This window comes from Cryptomeria japonica, chromosome 11 (assembly GCF_030272615.1).
Source record: "Cryptomeria japonica chromosome 11, Sugi_1.0, whole genome shotgun sequence".
Lineage (NCBI taxonomy): Eukaryota > Viridiplantae > Streptophyta > Pinopsida > Cupressales > Cupressaceae > Cryptomeria > Cryptomeria japonica.
In genome coordinates this window covers 579,547,707-579,574,739 of record NC_081415.1, presented here as the reverse complement: position 1 = coordinate 579,574,739, position 27,033 = coordinate 579,547,707, and the positions used below count along the sequence as shown (strand labels likewise).

Genomic DNA, 27,033 nt, shown 5'->3' with positions numbered 1-27,033 from the left:
AATTCAATTAGAGAGATTAGGTTTAGGAGTTAAGGTTATAGTTAATTAGAGTTTAGTTTGAAGGTAAGGCTAGTAGGTTACTATTGTAGGATGATGCATTCATAACAATTATAATCATTTTTTATTAAATATTAAAAGAATCTTTATTATTATATAATTTTCTTGTGAATATTTTATTTCCTTATCTATATATTTTAAAATAAAAGTTAATTGATATTAAATTGTTAGAGTATGATTTTAGTTGTGAAATTGAAAAAAGAAAAGAAATTAATCTAAATATATTAACAAAATTTCTATTCTACCCTTTTTGTTTTTGCATGAAAATCAATTTAAATTTTAAAATTAAAATAAATTTATTTTTAAATGTTGTTAAATGAATCAACAATTAGTTATAGAATAAATTTAAAACTAAAACTTATAGAACTTGAAATTATTAGAGTATGCTTTTGAATGTTTATCAAACCTAATGGTAATCAAACCAAAAAATTAATTAAGGGTTTAAACTTTTATGATATAATTTAAAAAATTTAAAAACTATATGATTAGAGTTAACTTTAATATTATGTTAGGGTTTACATTTATTTAGAGAGATTAGGTTTAGGGGTTAAGGTTATAATTAATTAGAGTTTAGTGTTAAGGTAAGGCTATAAATAGGTAACTATTGTAGGCTAATGCATTCATAAAACTTATTGTTATTTTTTATAAAATATTAAAAAAGTCTTTAATATTATGTACTTTTCTTATGAATATTGTTTTTCTTTTTTTGAATTTTTTAATGAAATGATTATCGTGAAACTTTGTTCTAATGAAATAAATACATTTTAAAATAGATTTAAAGTTTATTATAATTAAAATATAGACATTTTAAAATAGTTCAAAGTTTCTTATAAGTAAAATTATCTTACTCATAACCTTTAATTAATTTAGACATATAAGAAACATTTTGAAACATTTTTATTCTATCTTTTCTTTTTGCATGCAAATCATTTCAGATTTTAAAATTGAAATAAATTCATTGTTTTTAGTTGTTAAATGAACCAATAATTAGTTGTAAAATAGATTTACAACTCTCACTGGCATCTTACGTTCTTTCTCCAATGCATTGATCTCCTCATTTCTGTAATTCAAATGAGTTTATTAAAATTGGAAAGAAGCTATTCATAAAGCTAATGAAAACATAGATTCTACCACATATGTTTCTATAAATGTCAACAAAGAATCCCTCTACAACCCCAAATACAGGTCAAACCTCCTCTACCCGTGAATAATAAAATAAAAATCTACTTTCATATTAAATAGGTGGTTAATTTGGATTCACCATGCATTGCACTGCATATCATTGCAAAAAATTATTAGTTAAAACGAACCATTGAAAATAGGATATCCATTTTTCGTTTTTTAAGAGAGATTAAAATAAAATGATGCATTGAAAATAGGATATCTATTTTTTAATTTTTTTAATTTCTTATTTTTTCTTTTTATCATTCTTAAGTAGATTAAACTTCATTAAAACTACTCAATATTTTCATCCAATGTTTTTCCTATGTAATGAGCTTTGCATACAATTCAATTTTAAGGTTGTAACAACAATATATAAACTTGAATTCTAATGTTAGTGTCGTTTAATTTATCATAATATTTTAAGAAGATAATAAATATATATCATCTTAATGGAACAATTGGAATAACTTTTATACTTCATATTTTAAGAAATCTAAATATTTCTATAATTAGACCTAAGAGATTTATGGAGCACTTGAAAAAAATCTACATAATAGATGAGACAACCAAACTATTTTTAAACTGATGGAGTATGTTGTTAATTTCTCTAAGGAGGGAATAAATATATATCTATGTATGAGTTTCCACAGGTTGATGGAAGAACTGGAATAACTTTAAGATTGTAACAATAATATATAAAATTGAATTCTAATGTTAGTGTCTTTTAATTCATAATATTTTAACTCTGAACCAATGGAACACTCTTTATAAGCTTCCATTATTTGAAGTCTTACTAATTTAGAGGTGTGTATTTTTGTTCTCTATTTTTGTATTGTTTATTTATGTCCTTCCTCTAGATAACGAATCCCCTCAGAGGTCTGTAACTGGCAATACAAAGCGGGTGAAATAGGGTAAGATCACATTACATTATAGACCCAAAATATTTTCCAAATCGGCTGGTGGAAGGATGGTGATTCCGCAAAATGCCACATCATAGGGCCATTGCCAGTTGGATGTGAGTTCCCACAAAAAAATGACTTCCTTCAGATCCGAGAGATAACGTAGTGAAAGAGGTACTGTCATTTCTAAAATACTTGCAAGATATCCTCCATTTATAGATGATTGGCGGGATCATCAGGCTTGGAACAATGTGTCAAGCAAATGTGTAGCATTACTTGCATATTTGATTGTGTAGTTCTATTTATACAGCTTTGACTTCCAGGGAAGATGAAAAAGCGAAACCAATCCGATCTCAACCCATGCGAGTATAGGGGATTGCATTGATAATTCTAACAAACCCGATATCAAAAGAATTCAAACAAACCCGACATCACACAACTATAACATGTAGGGAAGTTAAGTGATAAGATTCCTACAATATGAAAACAATATGAAATCTGTAAAACAATATCACATATCTGTAAAATAATATCACATACTTCTATCTGACGTTGAAACTGCACAATTGATCCCTCTCTATTTTCAAATTACTTTTGCCAGTGACAAGACTACAATTCAAAGAATGGTGCATTACCTTTTTTGCAATTTTAGTGTCTCGTAACGATTTTGAAAACCAAATCTATTAATCTATTAATTATTTTATATTTTATATTAATTAATTATTATTTTAAACCTTAAATAATTGAAAACCAAATGACCGTCAAAATTATTGAAAACCTCCAAATGTTGACGCATAAATTTGCTGCCATTGTAGAAACCTCTCGACTTAATAAAGATGATCATTGCATAAGAAAAAAAGTTTCTCTATGTTGACAAAGTCAATTAATCCAACGAATACCACAAAAGATATGGAAAATCGCTAGAAGGCGTGCTGATCAAGTTAGAATAAAAGAGAGCACGCCTGCCGTGCCACTTGAGTTAGAATAAAGGTGGGCCCGCCCGAACTGATTTTTGTGGACAATATTGCCCGCCGTCTGCAATATAGAAGCGACAAGGTGTGATCACATTTGTATGGCTAAGTTGTAGATCTGAAAATTTTGGGTTAAATCCTCTGTTTTCTCTCTATCATTTGTAAGCTTTCCTAGTAATCGATAAGAGGTATCATGGAATCCAGCTCTAAGATGGAAGAGTACAGGCCTCCCTCAACTAAAATTGCCTTCAGCAGCGATAAGATCTATCATGTATTTCTGAGTTTCAGGGGACCAGATGTCAGAAAAACTCTGGTTGATCATCTTTATGAAGCCCTCTCCGCAGCAGGGCTTAATGTCTTTTTAGACAGCGAGAAATTGGAAAAGGGGGAAATGATTGAGTTGAGCTTGGAAAGAGCGATGGAGGGCAGTGCCATACGCATTCCTATTTTTTCTGAGGGCTATGCAGACTCTGTGTGGTGTCTCAAGGAGGCCGCTGCAATGTTGAGCACCCCTGGCTTGATCATTCCACTCTTTTATTATGTGGATCCAACTCATGTCAGATATCCTCAAACTGAGTCCAGTCCCTATACGAAATCATTTGCCAAACATTATGGCCGTCCAGATCGGTACCCAACAGAAGATGTTGATAAATGGAAGGATGCCCTTCGACAGATCTGTGAATTCTCAGGCTGGTCCATGGACTTAACTCAAGGGTAAGTGATGAACCTCACTTTATGCTCGCTTTTCTATTTTTTTTTTGGGAGTTATTTAATGGCTGCCACTGGATGATAGGTGACATATATAATCATCAAGGCATAGGGTTTAAGGGAAGGGATTTGGGCTTCTAGATTTCTTTTGAACCAGAAAATATAGTTGATAAAGTAGTATGTTTTTAGCCCTAGAGAAATAGGAGCTCAACAATACAGGGGTTTAGCACGTAGCAATTAAAATTTTAATGAAGGTTGGAGTTTTCTTTTAGTTTGATGTTCAGTTATGTTAATGTTTAGTTTAATTATTGTTAAAATTTCATAATAATGATTTAAAAGATTTCTAGTTTTTGAATTTTGTTTTTAGTTTTTGAACAAAATATATTTGTGTAAAATATTTCTATTTTGAATTATATTTGAAATTTCAGAATTCCAATATTTTTTTGGTTCAATTATCCTCACAATCAAATTCCTCTTTGATCAACTTTATGATAAATAAGGGTAAGTCAAGCTGCCATGCTTGAATGTCTTAGGCTGGGGTCCCATGGAGGGGGCTTCCTAAAAAAATAGAGTGGGTGCTGCAAGGATTTTAAAACAGGTGGTCCCATGAAATTTGTCGTGCACTTCTGCTTAAAAATTTAAGCCCCTAAATTGAATTATAATTGACAAGTGGCATAAATTATCCCTAAGCTGTAAGGGCTAATTCCAGCCCCACCCCATTTGCACCCGCTCAAAAATGAAAATCTAAAAAGTAGGAGCTTCTACTTTTTAGGAGAAGATTCCAAAGAATCCTGTAGCCAAAAAAAAATAAAAATTTCATGGGACTGCCTTTTCCATAAATGACACTAGATAGAAGAGTGAATGAAAAAATATAGATAAGATTAAAATTACTACTTTTCCACAATCCATAATGATATCTATTGCTGCTTTTGGATTTGATTGTGTTACTTTTTTTTGCATCAATGTTTGATCCATCAGGATGAAAGATGTATACATCTTTCATGTCCTCACATTCTCTTTCATCGTGATCCGAAACATTGATGCTAAACAAGTAACACAATATAGATAGAGATTTCAATCTATACAAACTTTTGACAATACCTCACTAGAATTCTAAGATAAAAGCATTCAACTTTTCCAAACTTCAAGAAAAAGAGGTCCTCAATCATATTGTATATGCTCTTGCTCCTCTGCCATTGGAATGGATTTGTATAAATTATTACATCCGCACTTGTTTCTGCCACAAATCCATACACTTGAAAAACTTATGAGCAATTTCCAACTCGCCTTAACCTGCAACTTCACATAGGTCACCAGTTAAGCCCAACCTCTAATCCCTGGAGTGGAGTCTTCAAAGAATGGGGAACCTGGGGTTTTGTCCCACCTCAAGCCTGCAGTCAGGGGTTTTCGTTCCTGATTGCCTGTCGATCAGATTTGTACTTTAAATATAGTTTAAATCTATTAAATTATAATGAACCCTATTTAATATATCTTTTATTTTTTAATTTTGTTTATATTAATAAATGAAGAACTATAATTTAATTTTAAATTTTATTTCCACATTTCTATATTATTAATTTGATCCAATTTTTAAATTTCTATTTAAAAATGTAGTCAGCTAAGGTAAAAAAAAAACAGAATCAAAGTAAATAAATAAAAAAATTTAGTAACTTAATTCTTAAAAAATAAGTTACATTCTTTCATCTAATTCTTGTTTAATAGTTTCTAACGTATAATTATTTTATTTACAAATTTAATGTTAAATAATTCAATAAATACTTTAATTCTTACGACCATTTTTTCAAAGACTCGTTAACATTTTAACGTGCTGTTTCACTGATTATTAGGGCGCCAAAATAATTCTTAAATGTTAACTATTATTATTGATTTTTCTTTTACAAATGCTCTTTAATAGTATAACAGGAATAGTGTTCTCCAATGTTTCTGTTTCATATCGTATGTGACTTTTATTTTACAGCTTTGCTTGCATCTCTGTGCAAAGAGGTAGAACGAGGATAACAACTGTAATTTTTATTGACCTACAGTTTTGAAGCTCGGCTAGTAAAGAAGGTGGTGTATGATCTGATCAAGACATTGGATAGAGTGCCATTAGAAGTTGCCAAGCATCCAGTTGGAATAGACAGCATCAAGAATGCTCTCGTGGAGGAATTGCATCTCAATTCAGTGAATAAGGTGGTTAAACTTGGAATATGTGGAATTGGTGGTATTGGCAAGACCACAATTGCCAAGGCCTTGTACAATCAAATCTATGCTGATTTTGAAGCTGCTTCCGTTGTATTTAATGTCCGCACGACTGCAGCAGACTCCAAAGGGCTCAGAGATTTGCAGAGAAAAATTCTTAAAGATTTATGCAAGTATGGTGGAGACGTGGACAGCGTTGAAGAAGGCAAATCTTTGTTGAGAGATCGTTTGGGAGGAAAACGTGTGCTGCTTATTGTGGATGATGTGGATGCTGACGAACAATTGCATGCTTTGGTTGGAGATTGGCTGGCTCTTGGCAGCAGAGTTATTATAACCTCTAGAGACAAACATGTTCTCAATCTTGCTCAAGTCCAAAGCATCCGTGAGATAAGTGGTTTAGAAATAAATAAAGGTCATGAGTTGTTTAGCTGGCACACTTTCCTCAGAGCATGTCCAAGTCCGAAGTACGAAGATCTTTCCAGAAGAATAGTAGAAGCTTGCAAGGGGCATCCTCTTTCACTGGAAGTCATTGGATCCTTCTTATATGATAAGAAGGATGACACAGGTTGCTGGACTGAAGCCTTTCACAACATTACTCTACACCCAGACATACACAGAAGACTCAAAATCAGTTATGATTGTCTTAGTGATGAAGAAAAGGAGATATTTTTGGACATTGCTTGTTTTTTCATTGGAGAAAAAACAACACATCCCATTGTTTTCTGGAAATCCTTGTACAAGATGGTAGACACTGCCATATTTAATCTTTCAATGAAGTCTTTAATAAAGATTGACGATGAAGGATTATTTGATATGCATGACCATTTGCGAGATATGGGGCGGATCATTGCTGAAACAGAAAAAGAGGGAACCCGACTATGGGAGGCTACCCATTTAAGCACCCTATACAACAATACCAATTTCTCTCGTCTTCGGTTGAATGCCAGCAGTCCACAAAACCACGAAATGATTTACAGTCCTGGTCTTCGCTATCTTCATTTGCAGAATGTACACATCGAAGGCATGATGGCCATGATTCCTCCAAGTTTGATATGGTTAAGGTTGGAAGATTGCATCTTTGCAATTTGGATGGATAGAGCAGTGAAGAAGCCACGTCATTCCAGATTTTTGGATAACATTTGGGGTGCAATCGGGATGGATAGAGCAGTGAAGAAGCCACGTCATTCCAGATTTTTGGATAACATTTGGCAATTGAAGATTATGAAAGCAAACGGTTACCGTTATCTGGACAGCCTTTCTCTCTCTTCCCTGTTTTCACTTCCTAATATACAGCTGCAGCACTTGGACTTGTCATATTGTACGGGGTTAAATGTCCTACCTGATACCATTGGCAACCTGTCACAGCTGCAGCACTTGAGGTTGACCTATTGTATGGGGTTAAATGTCCTTTCTGATAGCATTGGCAACCTGTCACAGCTGCAGCACTTGGACTTGGACAGTTGTTTCGGGTTAAATACTTTGTCTCATAGCATTGGCAACCTGTCACAGCTGCAGTGCTTGGACTTGTCATGTTGTTTGGAGTTAAATGTCCTCCCTGATAGCATTGGCAACCTGTCACAGCTGCAGCTCTTGGACTTGTCATGTTGTTCGGGGTTAAATGTCCTCCCTGATACCATTGGCAACCTGTCACAGCTGCAGCACTTGGACTTGTCATGTTGTTCGGGGTTAAATGTCCTCCCTGATAACATTGGCAACCTGTCACAGCTGCAGCACTTGAGCTTGACCTATTGTACGGGGTTAAATGTCCTTTCTGATACCATTGGCAACCTGTCACAGCTGCAGCACTTGGACTTGTCATCTTGTAGGGGTTAAATGTCCTCCCTGATACCATTGGCAACCTATCACAGCTGCAGCACTTGAGCCTGACCTATTGTAGGAGGTTAAATGTCCTCCCTGATAGCATTGGCAACCTGTCACAGCTGCAGCCCTTAGACTTGTCATATTGTACAGGATTAAATGTCCTCCCTGATACCATTGACAACCTGTCACAGCTGCAGTTGGACTTGTCATATTATACGAGATCAAATCTCCTCCCTGATACCATTGGCAACCCGTCAGACTTACCTATGTTTATAGGCTTCCTAGACTGGCTAGTTAAAAGGATTGTAATGGAGCTTCCCGTGTTGCAAGGAGACATTGAGTATTAGTCCAACAGAGCAGGTAAATATTAAATATCCCCTTTTCATAAAATTAGGTGCTGAGGGTGGTTTAAATAGAATTGCCTAAAGAGGCTCAAATTTCCTCTCACGGCTATCCTATGGGACCGGGGATGCACTCTTAAGCTCTTTAATGAATCTGCATCTTACGTCTTGTTATTTTTTGAGCTTGTTTAGTGAAGATTGTATTAGTTTTTACATGTTTGCACGGAAGTGCAAAACGATGCGCTCTCTGAAAAAATTACATCATGTATTGTGGCACTTTTTCTTAATTGGATTTAAGAGGTTAATGAACAATGTAAATGACCCTACATAATTTACTATTTAAAGGAATAACAATGTCCGTTATATTTTCACAATACCAATTAAAAATTTATTTTATTTATAATGATATTATATATAAAATTAAATAAATATGATTGTATAATTTGGTGAAATGGTTTTAATTTTTTAAAATCTAAGTTTGAATTTAAGCTGATTATATTTTACTATACAATTGTTGTGTGTTCATTAACTGATTCATTACAAGAGATTTACCAATTGTGAAAAAATCTTATGATATTATCATTCAAGCTTTTAGTACAACATCAACATTTGATTATTTTTAAATGACATTGGCTTGGTATTGAAGGAGTTTGATCAAAGCAAGATACTCTTATTGGTAAAATCTCAATCACACAAGAATTTTTTTATATGGATTCAAAATGTGTGTCTAGAACATTAAATATTTTATAGAGATCAAATTTCCATATCTACATCATATCCACAATTGCACAAAATAGATCCACGAGGGTGATTGACCATGTAGTTACAAAAATGGCCTAGATGGAAGTGCTTCTAGTATTATTTTCTCCTTAAATGCAAATGATATTCAAATAATTATCGTCTCAGATGGATTCAAATGAATACCTTTAAATACAAGTACATAGTGATAAGTTTTGTAACCATTTGTTTAGTTGGCTCTAGGTAGGAAAGGAATGGGTAGGAGTAGACAAAAACTTAAATTTGAATTTTGAAATTGGTAGGAAAGGAATGGGTAGGAGTAGACAAAGCTTAATTTTGAATTTTGAGATTGTGGGTAATAATACTACAAGTTTAGAATCGATTGTGTCCATATGGGAATTGATTTATTAAATCTTAAGAGCAGCCTAATTTAGATTTTTTTCCTTCTAGCATGTATAAGAAGTTCTAATTCCAAATAATAGTTCAAAAGTTATAATCAAAACAATAGATAACCATCTTTTGATCATTATGACAAAAATGTGACAAAATCAAGGTAGAAATCAAATGTTTAGGGATAAGCATGGATAGGCCTAATACATAAAGAATACCTAAGGATATGTATAAATATGGATACTTAATGGACAAAGGATGTTGGAAGATATCTAAATGAGAGAGTAATAACATTGGGAAAAAAGGTCAATTTCACACAAGATTACACAATGTGTCAATATATAAATGTATGAAGCCAATCTCTCAAAATGAGCAAAAATCAAAATGAGAAATGGTGTAGGCATATAAATTTAACCATTATAGATATGTATTATTATGTTAATACATCTCATTAATCAAAAGATATTTAAGCTAATCTTAATTAATCATATATAATTTTTGTCTCATATTTTTACTTTGATATCATTGATAGTGTTATGAAATATATAAATGATGTATTTTTATCAATCACTTGAAACTCTGTATTTTTTTCAATTGAATCAATATAACATAGTTTGGAATATTTTCATAATATTCTTAACCATTCTTACATTTAACACATCTTTAACTATTGCTCTCCAAATATTATATTTTTTTTTAAGGCTGCATCAAGCTTTGACATACTTGTTATCAATATGTAAAAGTACTAGCTATTTTAGTTTAGATAACATTTGTTTAGAAGTTGATAATACAAACACATGAGCTAAGAATCATTTGCAAGTAAAACACTTGTCACACAAAGAGATCAACAAAAAACAATATGCCCAAATAAGTAGTACCTACAACTACTATCTAAAAGTATCTATCAAGCTTAGCACCACTCAACACAATATGCTCAAATAAGAAGTAGCACTTACTATTAGGAAAATTGCTAAAATTTGTTGGAAATCTGTAATCCAATAAAAATATTGATGAGATTCAATGCTTAGACTATACCCAAAGAAAATATATGATTGCATGCAAATATGAAAATTAAGTTGACTTAATATGAAAAACCATTTAGATATTCATCTTCTTTGTTATGCTGAAAACCACCATTTTAATACATTTAATAAACCTGTCTTAAATGAACATAAAACATCACATAAATGACCATTATTTCATCATAAGATAGCATCAATAGTGTTATCCTTGTTTTCGTTTCAAGAGGAAAACAATGTAACCCCTACAATTTTTTCTCAAATTCGTCTTCTTTTCTCTAAAGTCAAGTTTTTGAGGCATTTTTTGTTGTCTCATTTTTCCTCGAATACTTAGTATTCGATCTTGGAATTCCATATTTTTAGTTAGAATTTAACATTTTAACTTAAAAATATAACTTTCCTATCTTAGTGTCAAATTGGGCTTTAAACTTGATTTTGCACCTTTGTTGTTTTTTTGGTGTGAATTGGACCCGTAAGCCCGATTTGCACCATTTTTGGGCATAATAATGTAAATAGGACTTGTAAGTCTGATTCACACCATTATGAGGCATGATTTTTCATTTAATGTTTAAAAGAGTCTAATTGCATTTGAGTTTCTAATCTCTTTATTATTGATTTATGCCCTTATTTCTTTCATTATTTGTGTGGAGATTCTTCAGGCGCCGAAGCTCTTAGTTTGACTTCGGTTTCATCATACCTTGGTATGTATTTTTGTTCTTCCCTCTGTGATTTTTCACAGTTGGATTTTAATTTTAACAATACACATCGAAGTTTTTAAGTTCGATACACATATTATTAATATTAAAACTTGTATTATCATTTTTCATCAACTGCATTAAACCCTAGCCTTTGGTGTTTGTTGGGTTGAAAAATCGACACACACCAAAGCCTCGACTTTGATGTGTGTTGGGCTTTCAAACCCAATCCACAACACTATATCCTTCCACTTTTGTCTTGGCTTTGTTTGGTGTCAAGTCAAGGTTTGAACCTAGCACACAACAAAGCTAATGGCTATGATGTGTGTCAGGTTCAAACCTGATCCACATCCTTTTTGAAGCTTTATGAATTTGTTGGTGGGTGGCGGGGGTGTAACCCCGCCATACATCAGAGCCTTGCTCAATGGTGTGTGGCAGGGTTACAAACCCGCTACCCACCATTGCCTTTGTTCTTCCTCACTATGGTGTCAATCGAGTTTATAATCCCGCCCGACACCACCTAACATTTTGACTGTTTTTTGCTAAGTGTCACTTGTTAGGTGTGGGTTGGGGTTTTATCCCCGATTTACACCAAATCGGTCCCTCAAGGTGTAAATTGGGTATATAAGGTCTCGATCCACACCTTATGCAATTCATTTTTTGTTTTGGGTAGTGCATATCAGGGATATAGGTCCGACATGCACTTTATTGATGTTTTGGTTTTTATGATATGCACTTTCATTTTTTGTTTTTCCAAAGTGTATATCAGGGATATAAACCTGATATACACCTGTGGAGGGGAAAAAGCAAGACCGAGTGACTAGGACCTAATCCCTTTTGCCAACACATTGGGAATACGAAAGAGCCTAGGGAGATAGCTCACTTTGGCTACATCTTGTGAGAAAGAGAGAGCCAAGGATTATCTCTTAGGGTTTCTATTCCTCTTGTTGTATATGAAGAGAAGATGTGAAAAATAGGGTGTGATTGATCAACTAGACTAGAAGATGAACAATGAAGCATATATGAATTAAAATTGCAGAATCTTACAAGACTAAAACTGAGATACTGAATGCAGAGAAGGGGGAGGAATTTGAATGTGTACCTGGCACCAAAAAATGAGTCAAATTGCCTGGGATAGGGGTGCCACGCCCCTGTCTTGATTCTGCAAATAGGAAGTTGCAGCTGAGAGATTGCAATCTTGATGTTCTAAATTGTTGTTTTGCCAAAATCCACTTGAAACTGGGAGGACCAGGGTGCCACACCCCTGTCCTAGTGATTTGTACTCAATTTTGATCCTCAAGATTGTTGCTGTGTGCTCTATCGAACCTGAAATTTGCAATGACGATCGAATCCTTTACCTGCACCTGTAACTGAAAATAGGGTTTTGGGTGGCTATATGGGGTCTTTCCTTAGTCAAACCCTTCTTTTGGTGATTTCCACCTCAACAAATAGCCAATTTGTATAGTAAAATAGTGTGTGTGCAAGAATCTTGTGTGTGTGCAAGACCCTAAAATGATGAATGCAAACAATCTAGAGTAACCCTATGCTTTAAAGAGTAAAACCTAAATGCTTGTAATTGACAAAGTAAATTCTCTAGAGCAATGATGCTAAGTGATCTAAAACATAAATGTAAATCTACAAATTGATGTATTGAAGCTCATACAAAGACATAAAAACAACATGAAATCATACCCAACCCCAAGGGGGGGTAAAAGCCAATCGTCAGTCGGTGATCTCCTATTGATTTCCTACATCTTCAAAAGCCCACAATTGATGAAAGAATGCTTGGTGAATGCTTGATATATTCTATTGAATTTTGTTGAAGACTCCAAAAGACCTTCTATTTCACTGCATAGAAGGCTCCTTGTGGTCGCTAGAAAAATTAGTCAAAAACTTCTCCGCCTTCAAATGAAGAAAGAGAGCTCTTATGTATGAAACCCTAGATCTTAATTTCATCTTTAGACCGACCTAGGATTTGAATTTTCCACCAATTTATTGGGGTTAAGCATTATAATATCATAGAACTATGCTCCTAAAATTTCGGGAAAAATGTCAGGGATTGTGCATAACTTACGCACGGTCCTACCAACTTTTCACCAAATTTTTAGGGCCGTTAGATATGATGATATTAGAGTGAATCCCAAAGTTACAGCTGATTTCGAGATGTTTTGATATGCGAAATCGGGCCTTAAAGGTCGAAATAAGACATAATTAAGGTTTATGATTTAATCATTTATTAGAGGAATAAAATAAAAAAGGGGCACACTTAGGGTAAAGGGCCCAATTTTATGATGTGGGGAGTGATGAAATATGACTTTAGATTAAATTAAATTAATTAATTAAATTCTTAAAGGGAAATTACAATGCAAGATGCAAACACACTAAGGCGGGTGCTAAACTAAGCATAGAATTGTACCACCCTAGCAAGGGTGTACAATTTATGACGCTACATTTAGCCCCCACTTTAGCGGTCATATGACACTGCGTACATATGAAAGCTAAATTAAAGAAAAGCAAACATTCATGAAAAAGGATATATCCACAAGTTGTCGAACGAAGCCCCCAACGATATCTATAGTACATAGTTAGAAACCGCACCCTACAAAACCACATGTTAGATAAAATCACAAAATCACCTAAATGCTTACTAAGGAAGGTGATGAAAATTTGAGGGTAGCTATATGCCCCCTTGTTTTGGCTTGCTAATTTAGTGAGTTGAAACAAGGTATCATGTTTACCGTATCAAATTGTGAAAGAAGATTGATGAAAAATGCTCACAAGAAGATTTGATACAAGATCAAAAACTAATGGAGAATCATTTGGTAAGAAAGAGGACTAAACCTCAATTCCAACTCAACAAAGAGTGTGAGGATTTGAGAGCTCTCTAACACAAGATGAAATATTTAAATGGAAATAAATGCAAAGAGAAGAAAAGGAAGAAGAGATAGAATGCATGAATACACACTTTGGTGATCCATGAGAAGAATTATGAGAGAGAGAAAACATGGACTACTAACCTCTAGAAGTTTTATCTAGGTGATCCATGTAAGGGAGGAGAGTGAGAACGCCGCTAGTTCCACCCAACCTTGTGCGCGTGTGTGCAAGTGAGGTTCGAAGCACCTCATAGGAGTCTATGCCTGAGTATGCTTCAACATGTATAAGACATATAATGCAAATGCCAAGTGACGAATGTCTAACATTGTGAACATCTCGCTCTAAGGGTTTGGACCCTAGTTTCGAGAACGAACACCTTGTCTATGACATGATAAATGATAAATGATGTGCAAGAGATATAATCCAAAAAAAATGCATCTCCATAAAGGAAAAGAATGGAGGATTGAAATGACATCAAAGAGAGATTATTTATAGCAACAATCTTCTAAAAGAAGACAAGAGATCCTCATCAGGGACATGCACATTCACAAAATAGAAGGGTTTATTATAAAAGATACTACTCAATGAAGAAAAGAAATTGATGAATGACCAAAGACTTCCAACACCAAGGAGGAGGCCCCAATTAAGGATATGTACTTAAGATCCCTATTAGGGATGCTTGTTCGAATATGAGAGAAGGAATTCAAATATGAATACACCTCTACAATCAATAAGAAATCCTTATAGAAGACACTACTTCACAAAGGGGAAATTTTAATCTTAAGAAGCAAAGATGTTTGAAATCACTCTTTCCCCCCATATATAGGGAGAAGAGATGAGATAGAAATAGGCTATTATGTTGCCTCCAAAAGTATGATTGCACGTGAAATTGTACCATCATGAATGACAATGAGTCCCTAGTAAGTGAGCTACCAATGTCACATAATGATGAGCAACATAATAGCCATTAATGTTATTTAAAGACATGATAGATTGAATGAGGTATTTGAATATGACATGTTAAATGCTCTACTATAAGTGAGATTAAAAACATGTATAAGATGATGAATGTTAAAAAGTCTTTAGAAAGAGAGAAGTTTATACGAGAAGAATAGGCCACTAAGTCATACTTTTCTTGCACACAAGAAATCTTAGGAGAGTGATAAGTGTAATTAATTAGAGCCTTATTCCTAGAAGAAGGGATTTTAGAATGAGTACATGATAAAGTCTCATAAGTGGGATTAGAAATCTCTTAAGGAGATTTATAAAGAGATTTGTTCATCACCAAGATTTCCTTATGAGGGGGATGAGTGTTGAAAGAAGTAGAAGATGATTTAATTGAGGTGAGGTCATCATCACTACTAAATATAGCATTCACATTGAGAGATGGTCTTTTAGATGCTTTGGTGGTCTTAGAAGGATTATATCCAAGTCCAAATGAAACTTCATGTGTGTTATGTTCTAGAGGAACTTTAATTCCTTGTTCACTTGCACCACAATCATTGCCATTATAGCCACTCTTAGCTAAAATGTGAAAACAAGGACCATAAAGAGATGCCAAATCAAAAATAGATGGTTGCGTCTCATAGGTCTCAGTGCTATATGAATTAGAGGAAGGATTTGAAGAATTATTTGAATTAGAAGCAACCACAAAGTTGTTACTTAGTTGTTTAGACAAAGTGGGTTGCTCTTTAGGTTCCTCCTTAGATTTCTCCTTCTCAATCTTAGATCCTTTCCAAGATACTCTATACTCTCCTATAAACATAGGGTTAAAGTCTAGAGATCCCTAATCATCATCCGAGAGCACTCCTTCGGGAGAAAAGATATCTTTAGGAGGAGATTCCAATTGAGTAGAAGAATTAGGAGTACTAGAAGGAACAATATCATTAAAGGAAATAGATGTATCTAAAGAAGTAGGAGGATTGGGAGAAGAATGGGAAGTAGTTGAACAAGAAGATCCATCTTTTAATGGAGCTTGAAGATTGGTATCATCTAACAAGGTGTATGTCTTATTGTGATAAATTAACTTGACTCGCTTATGCAAAGTTGAGGGGACAACTTGCATGCTATGAATCCACGATCTCCCTAATAGAAGGTTATATGTCAAATTACCAGGCATGACATGAATAGGTGTAGATAAAGTAATAGGACCTACCTTAACAGGCAAGGTTATGATACCTAAATATTGTTTAGCAACATTATCAAAGCCTTGAATAGAAATAGAAGCAGGTTCGATGAGAGAACGATCCACATTAATCTTATCCAATAAGTCCACACTGCAAACATTAAGGATAGATCCATTGTCCACAAGGGTTCGTCTTATAGCATTATTGCTAATAATAACCACAATCATAAGAGGATCATATTGATGTTGGATTTCATGAGAAGGTAACTCATCTTGTGTGAATGCAGTTTGAGCTTTGGGTTTGTTTGTAGGATCAATCAAAGAAGCCATGTTATTAGGTGTCACTGCACGTGGGACATCTAAGTTTTTCAAAGCATCTTGTAACATCCCATGATAAGCAGGTGAAGTTTGAACCAAATCCCAAATAGAAATCTTGGCAGGAGTAGCTTTAAGTTGTTCAATGAGATCATACTTCTTACTAAGAGTCTGTGATATACGAGGTGCATGTGGAAGAGTAGGTTGAGAGGGAGGAAGTGAAGTTGGGATAACTGGAAGAGGATTAGGTTTCCTATTGTTTCTTGTGTTGTAGGTATGAGCAACCACATGATAACTCTCTTTAGTGATTTTCTTATCATACTCATAAGGTCTCTTACTAGGATAACCTCTTTGTATAGTAATAACAGGTTTCTTAGGAGTGCAAAAATAATCATTAGCATAACCACCTTGAACCACTAAGATAGGCTTACATAGAGAACTTTGAGAAGGACGAGAACCTTGAACTATGAAGAGGGGTTTATTAGGTATTTCATTCACATGTATCAAATTGATTGAAGATGCTTTAGGAATATCAAAGGTGTCCTTATGATTTTTAGAAGAAGAATGGACAAGATTGTTGGAAGAATTGTTGATAGTCTCTTCTTGCATTAAAACGTTATCATGGATAAGATCAATTTTAGGGGGTAGACTAGGAGTAGGCATTGATGTTTTAGAAGGAAGAGTATTAGTAGGAAAGGTCATATCATCCTTTATCATCAAAGGATCTACATGGGGAATAGACTCTCTAGGAGAAGGATCAACATTACTCTCTAAAGTTTCACCTTTGAGAGGGAGACCTTTGAAAGAGATGTTAACAATCTCTTCTTGAACTAAGGTATCCTTATGAGTAGAACCTAGTTGGGGAGAAGGATATGCCTTACCTTTAGAGGAAAAATGATTGAGATTCATGGAAGGTGAGGTGCTATCAAGAGAGTTATCAATCATGATTTAATCCTCTTTGGCTAGGGTTCTCTCATGGGGTAGAGAATAATCAACACCTTCTTCTAATTGTTCATACCAAATAGTGAGGTCATTGAAAAACATATTAGAAATATCTTGCACAAAGATGTCCTTGTTGTTATTGCCAATTTTGGGAGAAGGGATAACATTGTTCATTAATTCTTCATCCTTAGGAGGGAGAGAATCACTAAATGTGTTTAAATCATCCTCTTTCCTCAAAGTGTGTTCAATAGGATGTTTAGGGGAGAGAGAATCAAGGAAATTGATTATGATTTCATCTTATTTTTCTAAGGCATCTTTATGGGCAAGACAAGCTTTGGGGCAAGCAGAAGCATTTCTCATTTATTATCTCTAGTGAGAATTTTTTTGAAGTCAAAAGAGGAAATTCCATCACTAGGAAAAATAGGGACAATACCATCTTCTTGCACAAAATGATCCTCATGAGGGGATTATTCTTTATGAGGGAGATGAACATCTTTCTCCAAAGATTCATGCTTAGGAAGGAGATATTTGAAAGAAGTGTTCATAACCTCTTGTTGCACCAACATTCCCCCATTGGTAAGACCAGATTTAGGAGAAGATAAGTCAATGTCCATAAATACCCTTTCACTTAGAGAGGCATCATGTAAAGAAGGTAAAGTAACACTAAGAAAGGTGTTTATGATATCATCCTCTTCCTCTAAGATAGCTAGATGGGAAGGGCACATTTTAGGAGAATTGTCATGATCACTCTTCAAATCTTCATCCTTAGAGAATGGGAGCGTTTTGAAGGGGTTTGTAACAACTCTTTTAGGCACTAAAATGTTTTCATGGATAGGAGGTTCTTTAAGAGATGGAAAAATTTAAGCAAGGGAAGCTAACCCATTATCACACTTATGAAAAGAATGCATCATGACAAAAATTTTCCTCTTTCAAATGATAACATATGCAAAATAGAAGGAAATGTTCAATTTTAACCAATGCAAGCACTCTAAATGTTGATTTATAAAATGAAATTTATGAGTGAAATGTGTTCCTAAATCAGATCGGGAATTAATGATCCAAATTAAGCTATCCACAAGTTCAATTTTGAATTGAAAAATTAGGGTTTTAAAAAAATTGACCTCTAAATTTTTTGAAATTTGCAAGGAATTGAAACTTGTAAATGTAAATTTGAATTTGAAATAGAAAAAACACCTAGATCTGAGAACATAAATAAGAATTAAAGAAGATTGGATTCACGTCGGGTTCACCAAAATGTGGAGGGGAAAAAGCGAGACCAGGTGACTAGGACCTAATCCCACTTTTGCCAACACATTGGGAATATGAAAGAGCCTAGGGAGATAGGTCACTTTGGATACTTCTTGTGAGAAAGAGAGAGCCAAGGATTATCTCTTAGGGTTTCTATTCCTCTTGTTGTATATGAAGAGAAGATGTGAAAAATAGGGTGTGATTGATCAACTAGACTAGAAGATGAACAATGAAGCATATATGAACCAAAATTGTAGAAACTTGTAGGACTGAAATTGAGTTACTGAAAGAAGAGAAGGGGGAGGAATTTGAATGTGTACCTCGCACCAAAACCTGAGTCAAACTACCTGAGACAGGGGTGCCACACCCCTATCCTGATTCTGCAAATAGGAAGCTGCAATTGAGAGACTGCAATCTTGATGTTTTGAATTGTTGATATGCCAAAATCCACCTGAAACTGGGAGGACCAGGGTGCCATGCCCCTGTCCTGGGAAGGACCTGGGTGCAATGCCCCTATCCCAGTGATTTCTGCTCAAGTTTGATCCTCGGGACTATGTCTGTGTGCTTTGTCAAACCTAAAATTTGCAGTGATGATCGAATCTTGTACCTGCACCTGTAATTGAAAATAGGGTTTTGGGTGGCTATATGGGATTTTGCCTTAGTCAAACCCCTATTTTGGTGATTTCCACCTCAACAAATAGCCAATTTGTATAGTAAAATAGTGTGTGCAGGAATCTTGTTTGTGCGCAAGACCCTAAAATGATGAATGCAAACAATCTAGAGCAACCCTATGCTTTAAACAATAAACCCTAAATGCTTGTAATTGACAAAGTAAATGCTCTAAATAAATGATGCTAAGTAATATAAATCATAAATGTAAATCTACAAATTGATGTAATGAAGCTCATACAAAGACAAGAAAACAACATGAAATCATACTCAACCCCAAGGGAGGGGTAGAAGCCAATCGTCAGTCGGTGATCTCCTATTGCTTTCCTACATCTTCAAAAGCCCCCAATTGATGAAATAATGCTTGATGAATGCTTGATAAATTTGTTGAATGTTGTTTAAGACTCCAAAAGAACTTCGCTTTCACTGCATAGAAGGCTCCTTGTGGTTGCTAGAAAACTTAGCCAAAAACTTATTTGCTTTAAAATGAAGAAAGAGAGATCTTATGTATGAAACCCTAGATCTTAATTTTGTCTTTAGGCCGACCTAGGATTTGAATTTTCCACCAATTTCTTGGGGTTAAGCATTATAATATCATAGAACTATCCTCCCAAAATTTTGGCAAAAATGTTAGGGACTGCACATAACTTACGCACGGTCCGACCAACTTTTCACCAAATTTTCAGGACCGCTAGATATGATAATATTAGAGTGAATCCCAAAGTTACAACTGATTTTGAGATGTTTTGATATGCTAAATCGGGCCTTAAAGTTCAAAATAAGACATAATTAGGGTTTATGATTTAATGATTTATTGGAGGAATAAAATAAAAAGGGACACACTTAGGGTAAAGGGCTCAATTGTATGATGTGGGGAGTGATAAAACATGACTTTAGATTTAATTAAATTTATTAATTAAATGCTTAAAGTGAAATTACAATGCAAGATGCATACACACTAAGGTAGGTGCTAAACTAAGCGTAGAATTGTACCACCCTAGCAAGGGTGTACAATTTACGACGCTACAACACCTAGTTTGATTTTTGCCTTTCTCTTAAGTGCAAATGAGACCTACAAGTCCGATATGCACTTGTTATTGATTTTTCACTTATATTAGATGCAAATCGGGCTTGTAAGTCTAATTTGCACCTAATTCACACACTTGCAAATTGGTGATTTTTAACCAATTTGTGATTAACCGATGGATTTTGTTCTATCAAATGGGATTCCTATGGAGGCTAATTATCTCAATATGGTGATAAAATTTTCATGTTGCAATGCATTTATTGCAAATGACAGAGCCCTCACCAAGCAAAAGAATAATTAAGTTCAAAAAGCAAGAGCTTCATCTAGTCTCTCTTCCTTCCGCATCATCCAATATTGACAATATGAAGGATACAAAAATTGGCCATGTAGATCTTGAAGATTTCTTGAAAAGAGTCAGAGAGCCACCAGTGTCCAATAAAATGGAACCCACCATCAATAGTGGAATTCATCTGGTGGCAACTTTCCCCATGTCAGCTTAGAATCCAAAATTTGTGTTAGTCCTAGCTAACAAGTATGATCCTACAAATAGATCAGTAAAGGATACAGATGGAAAGAAGACACTCATCAAGATTCATGAGGAATTCTTTGACAAAATTTTCAAGTGCCCACTTATAGATCAATATGCTAATATGGATATGCAATCAACTGTGACTTATTATGACAATAATTTAGACAAGTGTAGGAGAAATATCAATGAAAATTGGTTGAAGACTCCTAGGCGTACAATTGCAAGGTGGCTAAAGACTCTTCCTCGCAGTGATTTCATTGAGGACAACAATGATCTCATTACTGTTCTCAGCATGGTAAAAGGCCTCCCAGCTTCCAACACTTACTACAAGTGGATGTATCAGTACATTCACATTATCAAGCAAAATAAGAAGAAGATCTACTGGGGCAAGCAGATTGTAGACGCTTTATGTGAGTAGTTGACCAAGGTTCCCACCACCTTTAAATTTTATATGACTTCATATCTTGTCTATGCAACCCCCTCAATTAGGCATTTTCCAAGTTTATCTAGCATAGGTGACATGAGCTAGGTTCCTGTGTATCAGTTCTTCACCTAGTTGACTCTCAAGGAGACTCTACATCATTTCAGGAGGATCAATGATGCTTTCTTTGCCCATTACATGTGTTTGTTTGATAAATATATTCAAAGCAAGAGCGTGTCAAATGAGGCTTGGAAAGTAGTAAGTGAATGTGGTTGTATTTTCTTACAGTTTCCTACATTTACATATATCAGGATTGGATATTTTGACAAAGAGCCCTTCATGCTTCCAAGATATCCATTAGATAAAAGCATCCTTATGTAGATGGCTCACCAGATGATATCAATCCATGAGCATCGATCTAGAGCTCATAAGATAGGTCTCAAGTTCTCCATCACCATTGGGAGATACTCCATCAACTCCATCTAAAAGCCCTGTGCCATGAAGGAGGAGATGAGGAGACTGACCATGAGATTCTTCAAAGCCAAAAAATATTTTGACTATAGGAGTATGAAGAACAAAATCAAGAAGAACTACACCCATGTTCACCGGATTGAAGATTTATGGATTGATTGCAGAACTGGAGAGGACATCCAGAGACTTGACTATTGTCGTTTGATAGTAGAGCGAATTGAGAATATTGATCTTGTTGAGGTTCGTGAGGATCTTAAAGAGGATGGAGACATCCTAGATCTGATATATGAGAAGAAAAAAGTTGTTAGATCATCTTTTCCTCTTATCCAATGGTCTTAAAAGGAGAATACTTCAATAAAGGTTAGGTTCCAAACCATTCTTGCTCATACTAGGTTCAAATGTTCAATAATACTTCAATAAGAGCCTTGATTTGAATCCTTTCTAGATCGAATCATTTGAAGATGATACTGTAGGGCCTAAGGGAAAGACTTCTTAATTGAGGACCAAGAACAACTTTAGGTCCAAAGTTCAAGTTCATAGTTGGAAAATGTAAGAGTCAAGGTGAGTCTTCTGCTCAAGAGACTCAAACTCATTAAGAGGTTGAGGAAGGAGAAGAAGATAATGAAGGTGAACAAGAAGAAGACGATGAACTTGAAAAGAAATAGGCACAAAAGGAAGGAGAATTTGAGGAGGGATTACCTGAAATCCCAAGTTTTTCCCAGTCTCAAGAGACACAAGAAGGTATTCCTCCTACATCATGTAATGTCACAGGTACTACTTCAGTCTTAGTTTATGATACTATTCCTTTAGGTTCCACTATTTCATTTTCATCACAAGTTCCTAAAATTCATGTCATTTCATCTACGTCCACTAGTGAATCTGCCCTTGACACACCTCATGACAATCTTGATATTATTTTCCTTCCCAATCTATGTAAGGTTCTGATTAATTAAAAAACAAGTTTTCAGGACCTAAAACCTTTACAACAAAGACAGAGAAAGAGCATCGAGAAGAACAGTGCTTTAAAGTCCGCATACAAAAAGACTGGCCAAAAGACCAGCGAATATAAAGAACAACGAATCTATCTAAGGTTACTTCTTCCATGTTGTCCAAGATTTTGATAATTTTATGTCGGAAACCTAAGTTCTTCCTAGGGTTTCTATTGCCCAAAATCCACCTACCATCATTACCTCTACTCCACCCATTGTCACTACAAATGTTTAATCTCAAGAATTGGCAACACAAGTGTTGACTGGAGGAGTGGATGATGACACATATTTGCCACCTTGGCTAGTATCTAACACTCCCAAGAGGAAAAAGTAATCCATCTCTCTAGATGAATTTGATTTCAATCAATTGGTGCATGTTAAGCCCAAGGGTACAAAGAAGGCTAAAACTTTGTCCAGATTGAGAATAGACAAATCAGAGCACAAATATGTGGAAATGGCAGTTCCTCCTCCAGACACTAATTATGTTATCAAAAGGATTGATCAAGGAAAGAAAACACATCAAGGAACAACGGAGGATTCTCTAACATCTTTCTAGCATCTTGTGACAATATTTAATGAAGAGAAGGATAAGAAAGACAAATTGAAGAAATAGGTAGACCAACTCATTGAAATTTTGATCAAGATAACAAAATCATCAGAGGTAGTTGAGCCTATTATCTCTTTAGTGGATGAACAAATCATTAGACAATATAAATAGATCAATTCTCTTGGAAGATCAGTTGATGAGTGGATGGATAGGATTTTGAGTCAAGGGACTCATTAGATAAGTTATGTTATTACTTTGGTAAATAATTTAGAAGGTGTTAGGTTTGAAGTTGACAAAATTTTAGATCTTTTCTCACAAGAATTGGACACATATGAAAAGGACTTCGACTCTTGGTTGAAGTTAGAATATTTCCAGTTGGATGTTCTATTTGATAATGGAGTGCTCCCTTCAAGGGATATGTATATTGAAAAAAGGGAAATATTGGAACATCAAATGAACACATTGGAGACACTTGTCAAAGAAATGAGGAAAGCCCAAAAAGAATGTAATGACAAAGGGAAGAACATCATTGATAAAATATCAGTTCTCCCTTGTGCTTTCCTTGATGAGAATCAGAAGCCCCTTCACAAAGACATCATCATCAAAGAACTCAGTTTGCTAGTTGGTGAAGAGGTTGATAAACAAGTTTTCTCATTATCCTCAATTGATAAGTTGATAGATATCCAAGTAAATCTAGATGATCTAGCATGTCTTTTGAAAAGGCACAATAAATGTTTCATAAACCTCAAAGAATCTGTAACCTGGGTCAAGATCATCACAAGTCACACCAAAGGACCAGATGAAAGCAGTTCTGTAAAAGTTCAAGGAGTTTATGAAACAAGATCAAAATGTAGTGTTTGGTGACACTTAATCTTTTTCATAGTTTAGATTTTGTATATGCATTTTTGAACAAGACTTCGACACTTCAAGTGTCATATTGCATTTTACATTTTTAATCTTAGGCAATGCATGAGTCCAAAGTCAAATATGGTTCTCCTTTGATTTAGTCATAGCTTTTCCTAGATTTTATCAACGCACCTCACCTATACATATGAGGTTTCTTATTATAATTTCTATCTAGAATCTTTAATCTATATGCCAAAACTCTACTGAAGTGAAGAGCAAAAGTGAAACTTTGTGTTCCTATTGTTATTTTACAAACTTGATCAAATAAGAAGAAAGATTTGGCATCTAGACTTTGTGTTGGATTCATGTGTGGTTTATGGTGAGAGTGTTCTTATATCATTCTTGTTATAATTTCTTATTTTGCTTAAGTAAAGGTGTTTTTGAGGAAATATTGTTAAAGATTAGAAACAATTGTTGGTTTGTGAACTTTGTGTCATATTTCAACTCTTGTTGATAAAATTAGGAATTAGTGAATGTGAAATCATCTTGAAGACTTTGAGCTTCACATTTGTGTTTTCAAGATAAAGTTAGATGAAATATTTTAAGATAGCATATCAAAGACTTTGTGCTTTATTGTGCTATCTTGGAAAAATAAATCTTAATTTGAAGACTTTGAGCTTCATATTATTGTTTCAAAAAAATATTATCGAAAGTTGTAATAAGGAATCAAATTAAAGACTTTGTGCTTTGCTTTGATTTTCTTTATTAACATATTGGGTTATAGAAGTATTTCTAAAAAGGTTGATAGGACAAGAGTGAGTTTTAAGACTTTGAGCTTAAAAATTCTTTCTCATCCCGGAGAAGCAACAGAGGATTTTGGGCCTTTATAGAAACTTTGCTTCTTTACTTATCCATATTTTAATCATTCTTGCATTTTAAGTTAATTTGTAACATTGTAATGTAAGAATTTTTGTTGCTCTATATTGTAAATTATTTCCTGAAGAAAGAGGAGAGAATAACATCTATTCTGAAAAAGAGTATAGGATGATGCACCACCCAAGTTTAGTTTAGAAGTTGAAACTTGTATCTTATTTTAGAAAGGTATAGTAGTGAATTAAAAGGGGGAGCCTTCCCTTAAAAATTAGGAGAGATTTAATCTCATTCGCTGTGGTTGAAACCACAACTTTGTAAACTCACCTAGTTTGCAAAATTTTCAACCAACAAATAACGAAGTATAAATCAACACAAGAACATCTTACAACTCAAAATTTACATGGAGAAACCCTTTCAAGAAAAAACTCTAGCAAGAAGAGAGGCCAATGCTTGTATCATCTTCATGAAATAGAGATTACATACAACCCTTCCTTCCTTTACCTCTTCAACCTATGTACAAAAAAGAACTCCCATGATGTCTCAATCTCAAGCCCTCAATATATAGGCTTATGGAGGCCTAAAATACTACTATAGAACATAAACATGGGCCAAAAGTATATCAAGTTTGGGAAAAATGAGCTATTGGTGTGTTTTCATTGATGTGAACATATTTAGGTTGTCATTAGTGACTAGTTGGTATAATTCATGTTGAGTTCCTGTACAATGTGCTCAGAGATTTGCTCCACATTACTTCTATATTGCACATCTATTCATGCAATTTGGATATGTTGTTAAGGACTGTTTAGAGATGTTAGATTCAAGATTTGGTGCTCTGAACTGTAGTGCAATAGAAGATGTGTTCATCAATGTGTGATGATCTTTGACAATGTTTCTATGTGAAATGTATGTTGTGCATTTCTCCACTTTATGGTTTCTGATGTTGTGATTTTGGAGATAAGTTGGTAATATCCTTGGCTTCATTCTATTCAGTTGGCACGAGTTTTTTGGCTTCGAAAGTATGGTTTCAAAGTTCGATGGTGTTTACTCTAGGTTTGGCTGACCTCGGGTGTTTACACTTCACATTGTTGCTTTTTATACTATTTTCACCATTTTAATCTTCATAATCTTTTTCTTCAATATTGTTGAAACCCAAAAAAATCTCACACAAAACTATCATGTACCATTTTATGTGGAGATTAGCTTGCTCCTACGAGATGGGGATATACCCTAAGCTCTCTAATCAATCTGTATCATACATATTGTTATTTGAGTTTGTTTAGTGAGATTGTATAAGTTTTCCTATGTTTGCACAAAAGTGCAAAATGATGCGTTCTACATAGAACATGTTTTATGGTACTTTTTTCTTATTGGATTTAAGAGAATAGGGGAGAGAACCCAATAGTTGTGCACCCTAACTACGCACTTCTCAAAATCTTACGTGGAAATTTTAAATCACTCCCAATTTTTTACAACAACTTACTTGGAAAGTCTCCTTATAAGTAAGGTTTCAGGGCCACATCATCAAATATGCCACATCAGCATGCTTTTTGTCAAGGTGTCCAAAACAACCCCCCAAAAAGTGAGACCAATAGGCATGCAAAATGGGCCCCAATACTTGTGCAGTTGATGTGGCATCACATGTTTGGTTGTTTTTTACAACAAAGGATATATTTCATTCAATTATTGGTACTCATCATCAACAATAACAACTCTAAAGTCACAACTACTGGTGCAATGTCGTACAAAAATTGGACATTAAATCAACAAGTATGAGGATATTAAATCAACAATTTCTATCACAAGAATTGGAACACGCTCAACTATTGGGTCCTCTCCCCTAGTGAACGATGAACCTCTTATAGAGGATACTTTTTAAAGGAATTAAAATCCCTGTTATGTTATCACAATACTAATTCTAAGTTTTATTTATTTATAAAAAATTAAATAAATACTAGCACTTGCACCCTAACGAGGTGCAATGGTTACGTCAATAGTCAGATATAGTTTGGGTAATTTATATAGAGGGCCGAGAGGTTTTTGAAAATTAAAATAGTCTTTGATAGGACTAATTGTGTACAATATAAGTAAAGTGGATTTGATTTGTGAAGATAACTAAATATGAACAAATGGAACTCAATTTCAATTAGGAAGT

At 34.4% G+C, this 27,033-nt stretch overlaps 1 protein-coding gene across 1 annotated transcript; it reads left to right on the top strand.

The window, feature by feature from the left end:
• The first annotated feature begins 3,178 nt into the window (after positions 1–3,178).
• Positions 3,179–8,537, top strand: LOC131072925 (disease resistance protein RUN1). The gene is made up of 2 exons (XM_058009231.2): positions 3,179–3,805; positions 5,845–8,537. Exons 1-2 carry the CDS (start codon positions 3,285–3,287, stop codon positions 7,832–7,834), a joined length of 2,511 nt encoding a protein of 836 aa, XP_057865214.2. The 5' UTR covers positions 3,179–3,284; the 3' UTR covers positions 7,835–8,537.
• Positions 8,538–27,033: the final 18,496 nt, after the last annotated feature.